The sequence below is a fragment of the Cynocephalus volans genome, chromosome 2 (assembly GCF_027409185.1).
Source record: "Cynocephalus volans isolate mCynVol1 chromosome 2, mCynVol1.pri, whole genome shotgun sequence".
Lineage (NCBI taxonomy): Eukaryota > Metazoa > Chordata > Mammalia > Dermoptera > Cynocephalidae > Cynocephalus > Cynocephalus volans.
In genome coordinates this window covers 166,952,910-166,967,493 of record NC_084461.1, presented here as the reverse complement: position 1 = coordinate 166,967,493, position 14,584 = coordinate 166,952,910, and the positions used below count along the sequence as shown (strand labels likewise).

At 40.8% G+C, this 14,584-nt stretch overlaps 1 protein-coding gene across 4 annotated transcripts in view; it reads left to right on the top strand.

Annotated features, from left to right (window-relative positions):
• EXTL3 (exostosin like glycosyltransferase 3) overlaps positions 1-14,584 on the top strand; it is a 107,073-nt gene that overhangs the window by 66,445 nt on the left and 26,044 nt on the right. For all 4 annotated transcript variants that reach the window (XM_063086695.1, XM_063086697.1, XM_063086694.1 and 1 more), the window contains exons 2-3: positions 3,531-3,627; positions 5,304-7,930. In XM_063086695.1, the coding sequence (XP_062942765.1) occupies positions 5,783-7,930 (2,148 nt within the window). In that variant the 5' untranslated portion in view covers positions 3,531-3,627; positions 5,304-5,782. The remainder of the gene's footprint in view (positions 1-3,530; positions 3,628-5,303; positions 7,931-14,584) is intronic.

The window sequence follows — 14,584 nt, the reverse complement described above, 5'->3', positions numbered from 1 at the left end:
TCTGTTTGGGGTGATGGTAAAGTTTTGGAAATGGTGATGATAGTTGCCCAACATTGTGAAGGTAATTAATGCCACTAAGTTATACACTTAAAAATAGTTAAAATGGCGAGTTTTATGTTATATATATTTTACCACAATATTTTTTTAAAGCAGAAGAGTGACTGATATTATCAACCATAGTAAACTTTAAGGCAAAAAGTATTTATAGGGATAAGGAGGGTCTTTACATAATTATGTTTGCTCTGTGTGACAGAGAAATTTATACCCTCTCTTGGGAAGATTATATTTACTCCAGCTTTATGGTTCTTTTAAGTACTTTTTAAAAATTATAAAAATTTTTTATTTTTATAAATACAATTAAATTATACAATTAAAAATCATAAGGTTACAAAGAAGTAGGAAAATATGACCCATAAACTAGAGAAGAAAGTAGTCAATAGAATCAAATCTACAGGTGCCCCAGATAATAGAATTAGATAATAAATTCTTATAAATATGCTAAAGAAATTAGAGAAAAAAGAAAAAAATGAAAAAATGGAGAATTTCAGTTTTGAAATGGAATCTCTAAGAAGGGGCCTAATGGACAACATGTAGACCTGAAAAATACAATACCCCAAATTAAGAATTTATTGGATGGAATTAACACAAGACTGGATATAGCAGAAGAGTGGATCAGTGAATTCAAAGACATTTGAATTGAAAATTTTAAATTGAAAATTTTCAAGCTGAAGCACTATTGGATGGGATTAAAAATATTGATTTAGAGTAATACACAGTTGATGGGGAATGTGGGGTTAGGCACTATGGTCTGTTATGGGTCAGGACTAGGGCGACAGCAGTAGAATAAAAGGATGGGATAAATGTAAAAATTATTAGAAATTCTTATTACAAATACATTGTTACCATAATGATTATTATTACAAAAAAAGTTGATAAGGTTTGGTAGGAGATCAGATGTGGATGTAAGTTGTTGGAGGAATTAAAAATAACTCCCAGGGCCTGGCTGGTTAGCTCAGTTGGTTAGAGTGTGGTGTTATAACACCAAGGTGTAGGGTTTGGATCCTCATCCCAGCCAGCACCAAAAAAATTAAAAATAAGAATAAAAATAACGTCAAGGATTGTACTAATACATAGCCTACTTTAAGCCAGATAATTGTGCAGTATATTTTAAAATTTACTGTCTCTAATTTGTATAACACTCTTGAACATGAGCGTTGTTATCTTTCGACTGGTGAAAAAACTGTACTTTAGAATGGTTAAGTGACCATCTAAAAGCTAACGAAGCTGGAATTTGACCCAGGTCTTGATAGTTCTGAGGTCTGTCCTCTTTCCTGTATATCACATTGTTTTTAGCTTGTAAGACTGGAAGAATGTACTGCCCTGGGCAGAGCTAAAAGTTATTGGAAAGTAGAGGTATTTGGAAGCATGAAGTGCCCATGATATATCTTAGGAGAGGTATGCTTTAGGCAGCTGGGAACACTGGACTACTAGTGCAAAGCAGAAAGGCTAGGGTTGGAGTCATGGCTGTTGGGTGATCTGATTATAGGTGATGGTTGAAGCCTTAAGTGGATGGATGCGTTAACAGATTGTTGAGAGCCTTGGGGAACGCTTTCAGTATGAGGTTGGAGGAAGACTGGGTGCCTACAAAGCAGAAAGGGAGAATGAGTCAGGGAAATAGGTGGAACACCAAAAAGTCCAGTTTCATGGGAATCAGTGGAAGAACTGAGGGTTTGTAGGATGAGGAAGTGATCAATGACAAACAAATACTTACAGAGCATTCAGAGTGCCAGACTCTGCTGGGTGCTGGTGATACAGCAGTGATCCAAGCAGACAAGATTCCTGCCCTCGAGGATTAGGGTTTAGTGGGAAGGTGGATAATAAATAAAGGAAAAGATACTACGAAGAAAATTAATAGGTCAATGCCAGAAAGTGTCCAGGGGTAAGAAAGGCTGCTTGAAATGGAAATGTCAAGAAAATTAAAGCCTGAAGGGTGAGAAAGGGCCATGCAGAGAAAAGTCTGGGGAAGAACATTTCAGACAGAGCAGCAAGTATAAAGACCCTGAGACAGTGAAGAAAGGGGCGTGGCTGAGGCAGTGAAAGGAGGCTAGTGTAGCTGGAGTCAAGTGCACAGGTACGGTGATGGCCAATGAGTGAGTCAGGTGGGTTGACGTGTCAGGGCTAGTTAGGAAGGGCCTGGCAGTGCTGTGGGAAGCCACTGGACACTTGGAGGAGGGGAGAGAACAGGGGTAATTCATGTTTTAAGAAGGTGTTTCTGATTGCTATGCACAGAACACATTGTAGCAGGCAGACTGACAAGGCAGGCACTAAATGCTGTGGCAGGTGACTGAGAATTAACAAAACATGTATATTGTGTTTGGAGGAAAAGTCTCTAGAGATTGTTATCATGTTTCAGTGACATTTACAAGGGCACTTCAAAAAGTTCATGGAAAGATTCGTATTATCTTTCAATTCTATTTTTCCATGAACTTTTTGATGTACCCTCATTTTTCTAGATTTTAATATCTTCATTGTCATTTTCCAGAGGATGACAGAAGAGATCTTGAAGGTTTTCTTTTTCCTTTGTGCTTGAAATAATTTAATTAATTGTTTAGGAAGGAAGATTCATGCTTCTGAACATTGATGACACTTTTGCCTCATTCTAGTAAAAGAGATGGAACTTAGAGGGATAAATTCTTTTGAATCACTGTTGAATTATTGGTTTCCATTAGAGCATTTGTTTCTCCTCCGAGCTCTGCTTCTGTATGTTGATAGCACTAGAAATATTAGTCTTAGTCAGTCTCCAAATGACTTTACAAAGCTTTTGTTACCGGCCAGCCGCAAAAAATAAAAAATAAAATAAATAAAAACCTTTTGTTTAGACTGTGTATGTAATATGTTTTTGCGATTTTGGTATGGAAAATTTCAAACATAGAAGCAGAGAGCATAATGTAATAAACCCCCATGTGTACAGGTCATTCATGGTGAGCAGCCATCAGCTCAGGGCTGATCTTTTATCTATACCTCCAAACACTCACCCCCCTCATTCTGTTTGTTTTGAAGCAAATTCCAGGTATATAATTTTATCTATAAATAGCTCAGGATATACTTCTAAAAGGTAAGGACTTCACGTTTTAGTGTGTTTTATTCCCTCTTAGAGCACCTAAGTACACTGCTTTTTTTTTTTTTTTTGTCTTTTTTTGTGACCAGTAAGGGGATCGCAATCCTTGGCTTGGTGTCATCCGCACTGCGCTCAGCCAGTGAGTGCACTGGCCATCCCTATATAGGATCCGAACCCGCGGTGGGAACGCCGCCAGCGCTCCCAGCGCTGCACTCTCCCGAGTGCGCCACGGGGCCGGCCCTACACTGCTTTTCACTTTGCAGTGTCTCTGTTTGGATCGTGAATTCTTTGGTTACCTCATATACATAAAGGAAGCCTTTTCATAGGGATGGTAAATAAATTCATTATCAGGACCTTCAGTACTGAGTGTTTTTCTAATAGTGTGTCACTTTTCTATTTTCTTTTAAACCAGGAGAGCAACAAGCCCTGGCGTTCACTATTTCAGGAGATCATAATACTGAAGTGTTACACTACATAAGTCAGAGAAAGAAAGGATCCTGAAACATATGGTAAGAAGGAATGAGTCAGCTGAACTGCCTTGTTCTGCCTTCTTTTTTTCCTCCATTCCATTCTTTCTTTGTTATATTTGATCGTATGCACAGAGAATATTCTTTTGAAAGCAAAAAGGGAACTAAACAGTTGAATCAAAAGGACAATGCACATGCTTTAGAAATACTGGCCTTCTTTCTCTGGGGTATTTGATCAGCTGTTAACTACCCAAGATTAGATTATCCAAATTTAGTCTTCTCCATGATAGGTATATATTTTTTGTTTTTGTTGTCCTTATCACTTGCTCTACTTAAACTTTTCAGTAACATTGTCTTCACCTTTTTTTTTTTTTAAAGGACAGAAGACTCTACCAAACCTTTAATAGTTAAACATCTTTAACAAAGGTAGAAGATAGAGAGAGAGATTGGCCTCTGCTTATTTTATACCAGTTGTAGTGGTACCCTTGCTGTTTATATCTTTCAGGCTAAAGGAAGTTCCATAAGGTCAAGGATTATTATACAGTCTAATTCTCCCACAGTTATACTTAGCATGTCTTAGACATGTTTAGGGTATGGTGAATATTTTTTTGGAATAAATGAATTAAAGGAATTAGGAATATTTTCTGGCACAGAATATTATGTATTACTTGTAGATATGTTGAGTTTGAGGGGAGAGCAAGTGGAAAGCTTCCATAGCTTGTGATAGGAAAGTTTGGTAAGAGAATGGGACTGTGAATCTGGTTTCAAGTTTGGTTAGCCTAAGGCACTCTAATGTCCTCTGTGCTTGCTTTTCTTTCTTTTCTTTTCTTTTCTTTTTTTTTTTTGTGTGTGTGTGTGTGAGCTTTTTTCTCTTAGCAACACAATATATTATCTCCATGCATGTATCTCCATTTTAGAAGATTAGGAAACTGAGATATCAGGTCTAATAGCAAATCTGTCTCCAAAGGATGAGAAACAATGCCTCTCATTTCTAAGTGTAGTATTTTTTCTAAAAGACCAGGTTGCTATTTATATCTTAAGAAGGAACACGTGATGGCTACTAATGGAAGATAAATGAGACAAACTGGGAAATGCATTTTGTCTCTTGGATTATTGCATCTACTACTGGGTAAAGATCAAAAAAGTTTTCTTCAACTCTTCTCAACTCTAAATTTAACAAGTAGAGCTGCTCAGAGTCTCTTTTTGTTAAGCAGTTCAAAAGAAGACTTTATGTTAGGAGTGAAGATAGTTAGCAAGGTTGGGTAAGAAGATGTTTCTCCTCATCTAAAGATGATGCCCTGGTCTAGAATAACAAACTGTTATTGCAGAAATCTTTGCCTTCTGTTAAATTTAGTTGATCATCATTTGATAGGGCTCTAGTGCTGCTATAGATCCAGTTAACTAGCAAGAGGGTGGGTATGTGCAGGAGGGGAGGTAAACTGAAGCTGTTTGGGGCACTTACCCAATTTTTTTTTTTTTTTTTTTTTTTTTGCCAGCTGGTCGGTACAGGGATTTGAATATCCATTTCTTCTTAACCACACGTAAAATACCCATGCCACACACAATCTCTGTGTTGGATTAATGTTCTTTGAAGCACATACCAATATTCCAACCATTGTTTGATCTTATAAGATTTAAGCATTTTCTAGAAATGTACTGTAGAGTAGGTTGTTGAGCATAATCTCTTTAGGACTGACGTGGTTCTCTTTCTTTTGCAGGCCTCATCATTGGCAGTGACATCGATAAGAGGCTGGCATTTATTTCTCTTCTGACCAGCTAACTCTATACCTGTGAAAAGAAACTATGCATATTTGTTGGTCAGCAGAACCCAGGAATAAGAGTTATGGCCGTTGAAAAAGCTTGTCTGATTGCAGCTTGTTTTTCCTGGGTTTCGTCATCAGGGCCCTCCTCCCTTTCATCTCAGCAGCAGTGTGGTACCTTTTACTATTGGATAAAGATTAAGGGCCTGTTCTCTGGCCAACCAGAACTTAAGGTCTGTTGGAATAGGGTCAGAGACCAGTTTACCTGCAGCTGAGGAAAATGAAATTTCCGTTTTATCTGGTGCCTTGCTCAGGGAGCATGCTGACGCTTACGGAAGCCTGTGAATGAAAAGGAGATTGGGTTTTGTCGAATAGAAACTCATGGTTATGGCGAGTGACCCAACGTGATCAGAGGGGCAGGAGCCACAGAGGAGTTCATGACAGGCTATACCATGTTGCGCAATGGGGGAGTGGGGAACGGAGGCCAGACCTGTATGTTAAGGTGGTCCAGCCGTATCCGCCTCACATGGCTCAGCTTTACGCTCTTCATCATCCTGGTTTTCTTCCCTCTCATTGCTCACTACTATCTCACCACTCTGGACGAGGCTGATGAGGCAGGCAAGCGGATTTTTGGCCCCCGGGCGGGTAATGAGCTATGTGAGGTAAAGCATGTGCTGGATCTGTGCCGCATTCGCGAGTCTGTAAGTGAAGAGCTTTTACAGCTGGAAGCCAAGCGACAAGAGCTGAACAGTGAAATCGCCAAGCTGAATCTGAAGATTGAAGCCTGTAAGAAGAGTATTGAGAATGCCAAGCAGGACCTGCTTCAGCTCAAGAATGTCATTAGCCAGACTGAGCATTCTTACAAAGAGCTCATGGCCCAGAATCAGCCCAAGCTTTCTCTGCCGATCCGGTTGCTCCCAGAGAAGGACGATGCTGGCCTCCCTCCCCCAAAGGTCATTCGGGGTTGCCGGCTACACAACTGTTTTGATTATTCTCGTTGCCCACTCACCTCTGGCTTTCCAGTCTATGTTTATGACAGTGATCAGTTTGCCTTTGGTAGCTACCTGGAACCCTTGGTCAAGCAGGCTTTTCAGGCTACAGCACGATCCAGCGTTTATGTTACAGAGAATGCAGACATTGCCTGCCTGTATGTGGTATTAGTGGGAGAAATGCAGGAGCCAGCAGTGTTGCAGCCTGCCGACCTGGAGAAGCAGTTGTATTCCCTGCCGCACTGGCGGACAGATGGACACAACCATGTCATCATCAATCTGTCACGGAAGTCAGACACACAGAATTTACTCTACAATGTTAGTACGGGCCGAGCCATGGTGGCTCAGTCCACTTTCTATGCTGCCCAGTACAGACCCGGCTTTGACTTGGTAGTATCACCACTAGTCCATGCCATGTCTGAACCCAACTTCATGGAAATCCCACCGCAGGTGCCAGTTAAGCGGAAATATCTCTTCACCTTCCAGGGTGAGAAGATTGAATCCCTGAGGTCCAGTCTTCAGGAGGCCCGCTCCTTTGAAGAAGAGATGGAAGGCGACCCTCCAGCCGACTATGACGATCGGATCATTGCCACCCTAAAGGCTGTACAGGACAGCAAGCTAGATCAGGTCTTGGTGGAATTTACCTGCAAAAACCAGCCTAAGCCCAGTCTGCCTACTGAGTGGGCATTGTGTGGAGAACGGGAGGACCGCTTAGAATTACTGAAGCTTTCCACCTTTGCCCTCATTATCACTCCTGGGGACCCTCATTTGATTGTCTCATCTGGGTGTGCAACACGGCTTTTTGAAGCCCTGGAAGTCGGTGCTGTCCCAGTTGTGCTGGGGGAGCAAGTACAGCTTCCGTATCAGGACATGCTGCAGTGGAGTGAGGCGGCCCTGGTGGTGCCCAAGCCACGTGTTACTGAGGTTCACTTCCTGTTACGAAGTCTCTCTGATAGTGATCTACTGGCTATGAGGCGGCAAGGCCGCTTTCTCTGGGAGACTTACTTCTCCACCGCTGACAGTATTTTTAATACCGTGCTGGCTATGATTCGGACTCGCATTCAGATCCCAGCTGCTCCCATCCAGGAAGAGGCAGCAGCTGAGATCCCCCATCGTTCAGGCAAGGCGGCTGGAACTGACCCCAACATGGCTGACAATGGGGACCTGGACCTGGGGCCAGTGGAAACAGAGCCACCCTATGCCTCACCCAAATACCTCCGCAACTTTACTTTGACTGTCACTGACTTTTACCGCAGCTGGAACTCAGCTCCAGGGCCTTTCCATCTTTTCCCCCACACCCCTTTTGACCCTGTGTTGCCCTCAGAGGCCAAATTCTTGGGTTCAGGGACTGGATTTCGGCCTATTGGTGGTGGAGCTGGGGGTTCTGGCAAGGAGTTTCAGGCAGCACTTGGAGGCAACGTTCCCCGAGAGCAGTTCACAGTAGTGATGTTGACTTACGAGCGGGAGGAAGTGCTTATGAACTCTTTAGAGAGACTGAATGGCCTCCCTTACCTGAACAAGGTAGTGGTGGTGTGGAATTCTCCCAAGCTACCCTCAGAGGACCTTCTGTGGCCTGACATTGGCGTCCCCATCATGGTAATAGAAAAAATGTGCATTTTTACTGCATGAAATAGTATTTCACTCTTGATCTTTTCTGTGTTTCCTTTAGCTATCCTGATTTTTAGTAGAGAAGAATATGCACATACTTTTTTCTTTTGACCCGTGCAGGTTCCTTTCCCCTTGAAATTTCTGCTTGCTGCTTTTTCAGGTCTTGCCATTTCCACTGCCGCTCACTTCCTAAATCTGCCAAGACCCTCCAAAACTGAAAGTGATGCTGCACCCATGAAGGTTTACACAACCCCTTCAGTTATCCCAAAGGCTTCTTCCATGTCATAACAGGAACAATGATGATAACATTTTTTAGAAAGCTGACATTAGAAAGCACTTAGGACCTAGGCACTATAATTAGCGTTATATGACTTATATTATTATCACTGTTTCTTCATTTTATATCTATGGGAACCGTGGCTTAGAGAGGTTAATGAATTTGCCCGAGGGCGTGGTGAGTAACGGAGGAGCTGAGCTTCAGTATGTCTGATTGCAGAAACTGCAGTTTTAATCACTTCCCAAAGGATTTAGGAAGAAGACTGTGTCGTTTCCCAGGATGTTATAGAAGTCTTTTGGAAGACTGGAGTTGGGATTTGATATTTGGGAGTTGGAGATCCCAAACCTTCTTTTCTAGAGTATCTTGCAGGCTCTTTCTCATTCTTCACTCTATTTCTCAAGGTTAGGTGCTGTATTTTATAGAAAAATAATAGCCGAATATGTGAGATAGGGCTTTAATTCTGAGGACTTTGTTTATCTGCCTGCTGAATTAAACTTGGCAGTCTGGAAGAGAGTTGGCAACCCATCCCTCTTAAATGTTGGGCCCTAGAGCAGGTCCTAAGCAAACTGCTTGTTCTGCGGCATAGGTACTTCCCAGAAAAAGGTAGCAAAGGTCGCAGAAGGCCTAATGGGCCATACATTGCTAGAAGCTTGCTAAGAAAATTAGTAGTTTTCAGGGGAGATTTGTCTGGAAGAGGAATGTTTAAGCTAGTTGACTTTTTAAAAGAATTATTTCATTGGGGAACTAATTAATTTGAAATTTTTTCTAAGCACAGTGTGATGTGATAGAAAAAGGATGAGTTTTGGAGTGATTATAGACCTGGGATTAAATAGCTATTTTGTGATCTTTGATAAGTTAATTAGCTTCTGTGACCTCAGGGTAAAGAGAAATCTAAGATAATCCTACTAAGTTTTCTAGAAAGGTGCTCAAAGATTATTTGATTCTTTCTTACCCCATAATATCAAAGGACATGACAGCTTGTACTACGTGTATGTTCTGCTTACGTTATGGGCAGCTTTAACTAACTTCACTGATAAAGGTTTCTTGTGTCCACTATGTAATTTCTCTTTGTTCCGTGGCTGTTACTACTTTCTTCCTGTACAGAGTCCTAGCAATCTGTGTTTTAAATTTTCTTTCTTAATACTGCTACTAATCTTTTCTGGTGTTTTATTATTTAATTGAATTTATAATCCGAGGCTATTCAAAGACTGTAGTTTCTAAAAACTTTTATCCTGGAATTTACCTTGTGTTTCAAGAAAAGCTTTGTAAATGGGGGAATTTCTTTTATAGATTTCTTCCAAAATAAATTTCACTTTTTCTTTCTCAATTACAACTTTATGAATGTCACTGAAATTAAAAAAAAAAAATCATTTGCTCTGTGAAAAGTACATGCTGCTCAAATAGTAGAATAATAAAGCAGCTTTTGTTTTCCAATTTTCCTGTTTTCTTTTATTTTGATAGGGATATAGAAAAACTGGTGCCAGCCTGGTTAACAGTGACTGAAGTTCATCAGAGAGCTTAACCAGAACTTATCCTTTCTTTTAATTCTGATGTAAAATAAGTAGTCCTGTTTGATTACTGGGCAGCCCATTTCGATAATACAATACCTAGTCATAAAATGACAGAAACTTTCCAAATAGGGAACCATTCCAAATAGCTTTCTCATATTAGGAATACAAGTTTTTTCTAGTGTTTTTAAAAGAAGAAACAATTTCAAGCTAGAGAATTTCACTCTATTCTCTAAATATTTTGACTATGCTTTCTATTTAAGAGAGGTGGGTGTTTTGGGCAGCAGCTGAAATTGCTGACCTCAGGTCTCAGTGCTAGAGAGAGACTGGCAGCTCTCTCCCCATAGGAAAATAGCACTGTTATGACACACACCTCAGAGTGTTTTTCCACCTAGCTGCAGAAATAATCTAGTCATTTCATTATAGTTAACAGACTTTTATAAAATTAGCAGCAGGGTGGTTCCCAGGCAATCTCTCACATTCTAAACCTTTAGAGAAAATGATTTAAAATCAGCATATTGGCTAAATGAATCAACCCAGTGAACTTCATGCCATCTCAGAAAATGCTGGACGGTTTGTGCTACTCTTATGCTCAGGTTCCCAACTAAGCAGTAGGCATAAATGCTAGATATTTGTGGACTGTGGAATCTGTTGAGCCCTGGCTAAGTGGAGAAAGATTGTCTTAGGGGTGCCTGATAGGACTTATAAAGGTTTCTCATTTTTTTCTAGTAATTACTTACATCATAAGAAAGGGATTTGGCCTAGAGTGAGGGTGGTCTTTATTGCCACCATCCTTGGACACTCTTGTTCCAGATGCTGTGTGTAAAGAATTTCAGCTCCTGGGGGATAGTGGCTGGGCAAGGACAGGACTTGCAGAGGTGGACAAAGTGCTGCCCGTTTTTCTGGATCTTTCATCTCAATGGTGTAAGAATTCCCTGTCTCCTGCCTATTTTGTGAACAATTGAGTTGGATACTTTAGCTCCTGGAGCATAAAAACAAAGGTGTCTAATGGAAGCAATGTGTATAGTATTACTGTGCCAAGGGATTTGAGGTCTAGTCTTTTGAAAAACTCTCTGCTGGGTTGGGGATCACCACTTTCATGGCACCTTAAAGATGTTCCACTGTTTCCAGGCCTCCATTGTTTCTGATGATATGTCAGTGGAAATTCAAATTTTTGTTACACTATATGTAATGTGTGGTTTTCTCTGGCTGCTTTCAAGATTTCTTTGAATATGATTGTTAGTTTAACTATGATTTGCCTTGGCATGGTTTTCTTTGATTTTTTTTTTTTTTTTAAAGATGATCGATAAGGGGATCTTAACCCTTGAGTTGGTGTTGTCAGGACCACACTCTCCCAAGTGAGCTAACCAGCCATCCCTATATAGGGATCCAAACCTGCGGCCTTGGTGTTATCAGCACCACACTCTCCCAAGTGAGCCACGGGCTGGCCCTTTCTTTGGTTTTTATTCAGAAAAGTGTTGGTGTTTTTGTCTTAGCAGGCAGTTAACTTGGTTGTACTCAAACTGGAGTTACTGTCTCTTGAATAGCAGCTCAAATGTTAGTTGAGTTCTTTCTGTTCTGCTAGGCTGCTCACAAACTGCACCAAGCACGCAAGGTTTAGGGGTGGGCCAGAGACTAGGCAGTTCACACACAGAACTTGGAGCTTCTGCTCTCTGACTCTTTCCTTTCTGGAGTTTCCTCCTTTCTCTCCAGGGGATGTGGTTGGCCCATACTCTTTCCTTTTATTCTTCAGGCCAGAAAGATTGTGGGTTTTGTTTGACAGTTTTAGCTGTCCTTCCTCATGCCAACTCTGGCCCACTCTCAGGGTAAAAGCAATAGTAACTCTCCCTGTATCAGTATTTCCCACCCTCTGAATTTCAGTTCCCCTCTGTAATTTGCCTTCTTTTGTTTACTTTCTAGTACCTTCAGGAAACTGCTTTTTTGATTTTTTTGCTCATAATTTCTGGTTGTCATCTGCAGGAGGACTGAGTCTGGTAGGAGCTAACTCAGCCTTCCTGGAAGCAGAGACCTGCAAGTAGTCCCACCAAAAATTTTGGTTTGATTTACTCCTTATTCTGACCAGTTTACACATCTTCTTTACTCTGCTTTATTCTGAGAAATAGTCATAAGTACGGTGGCCTTTTGGAGCACTCTGTGGAAATGAGAATCTCAAAATCTGTGCTTTTGGAGTTTTTAAACTTGGGCTGTTATGAAGGGATGTCTTCCATTTATCGACAGTGTGGTCTAGCTCACTCAGAAAATTGCACATCTTTACACTGCTTATGCACTCGTTTCTTTCTTCTTTCTTTATTTGGCGGATGGCGGTACAAGGATCCAAGCCTGTGACCTTGTGTTGTCAGCACCATGCTCTCCCAAGTGAGCTGGCTGGCCAGCCCCTTTGCACTCATTTCTAAGACAGTCTTTTGACAGCCAGTTCTCAGGTCTTAATTTTTCATTCTCTTCTCCATAAAGGGTACAACTCATTTACACAGGGTGCCTTGGAAGGGAGAGAACATTTGAACAGAGTTTGAATGAAGTGAGAGAATGGGCTGTGTAAATTCTGGGGGAATAATGTACAAGGAATGGCAAGCTCGGGAAGCAGTACTCAGCACATCTGGGGTGGAGTGATTGATCGAGGGGGGACACCCATGCAGGACTGTACAGGCTGTGGTAGGAGTCTGGGTTTTATCTTACATGCATTAGGATGCCATTGGAAGGTGCTGAGCAGAGGAGTCATGTGATTTGTGTGGGACTATGGGGAAAAGAGCGGAAACAGATTTGCAGTAGCCTAGGGAAGGGGTGACAGTGGTGGTGGTGTAAGTTCAGAGATAAGCCTATCACGTGTCCTTAGTAGATTCTAAGGTCTCTGTAGAAGTATGTAGTAGTAGTAAGGCCAGAATGCACCATTTTTTCCAAAGGAAAACTAGATATATGGGATTACTGTTCACTGCCCTTTTCTCTCCTTCCCAGTCCTTGATTTTCGAATTAAACATGGAGAGTTCTGTGTTTCAGGAACTTAAATGTTATACAAGGGGAGTTATTTTAGTAGTTTCCCCTGTAGTCTATTAGGGAACGGAACAGTGGGTCGGGGCAACCTGGGTGTGCGCACTTGGCTCTTGAGCTCTGCAGCTTGAGACTCCACCTCTTGGGCTGTTAAAAGGCTTTACTTCCTGCTAGAACTCAGGCAAGACAAGAGGTTGTTCTAAAGCTTACTCCTGAGAAAGTTAACAAGCTTTATTTCTTATCTGTGCCCTCTGTACTTTAGAAAATTTCCCTTCCTAAATTTGTGACTCCTAGGTGGAGTAAACAGGAAAAAACTTGTCTAGCTTTTTCTGGTAGGCTTCACTAGGTACTGGCATATCTTTGTGGTTTGTTTTTTCTTTAACAATATTATACTTAATAACTTCGTGGCTATACCTATAGCTTTGTCTTTCTTTTTGAGAATGGGCTATATGATTGCAAAGGAAAATTATATAAAACAAAGTTACCAGAAATCAGAAATCAATAGCAAAAACTAGAAGTTTAGAGGATTCGTTGAAAAGTTATGTTGCACAAACAACTTACTAATTGCAGCAAAGCAATTCTTTAGGTAGGTAATGTCTACCATCTTAGTTATATGTATCTTTTTTTACTAATTCAAAGTAAGGAATCTGAGACTGCGAGAATTATATTGCTTGAGGTTACTTGATTAATTAATACCTAAATTAGAACTAGGTCTCAAGACTTCTGACTGTAGTTTAGTGCATATTTTTTCTTTTTTTTTACCAAGTCTAAATTTCCAGTGGAGGCAGAGTTTTAAATACATAGATAATATATTATATAAGTATATATAAAATATATAAACATTAAAATACAAGAGTACTTCAGAAAATTCATGGGAAAATGGCATTAAAAGATAATACAAATCCTTCCACGAACTTTTCGAAGTACCCTTGTATTTTTAATTTTTGAAGTACTCTCGTATATAATATATGCATAAAATATGGAATATATATGAAAATGTATGACAAAGCAGGAAGAGGTAGTGTTACTCTCATGTTAGGATAATTGCTGACGATCTTGAGGCTTCCTGTGTGCTTGGCACTGAGTGTGAGCTTTATGTGCGTTCTCTCATTTGATGTTGCACCTCTGACCTATGCTGTTTACCTGCAGTTTTACAGGGGTCATTGGCAACTTTTTCTCTTTTAACTTAAAACAGACTTATCAGCTAAAACATGTTATTTTTTGTACTGCATTAGGCCAGTGTTTAAAGTTATAAATGGAAAGCCGTTCACTGTTCCCTTCTTGCTGCTTGCCTTACTTTGTGTTTCCCAGCTCTTTGCCCTCGCCACTTGATGCTGATTGAGCAGAAGAGTCCCTTGAGTAACCAGAAGTGTTAGTGCCCCTTCTCTTTCTCTTGGCTTCTCCACCCACTCGCCTCAAGCTCTGTTACATGGTACTCACAAGTGAGGTCCACATGACCACGAGCCTTGTCTTGTACCTCATTTTCTCTATCCCCGAGCTCTATGATGGGTTACCTTTCCAAGTTAGAGGAAGGGTAACAAAGGACTGAAGTTAGTTGTTATTCACCTTTTTTGCCTCTGTGATGGCTTGGACATAAGGTTCATTCCCTGATATGGATTCATTACAGAGATGTATGTGCTTGTGTATGTACTTTTGGGGCCCAGAGATTGTCGGGCCTGGCTGGGCCAAATGTAATCTTAAGGAGAAAAAAGATTACATTTTAAGTATAAAAATAGCTGAATTTAGTGGGTGGCAGGGTTGTAGGCAATGACTGCTCTTCTGTTCCATTGTGTGAGAAGAAAGGTGTGAAGAGAAAAGGTCAAGGCCTCTATGAATGAGAGTGAGCAGAACCAG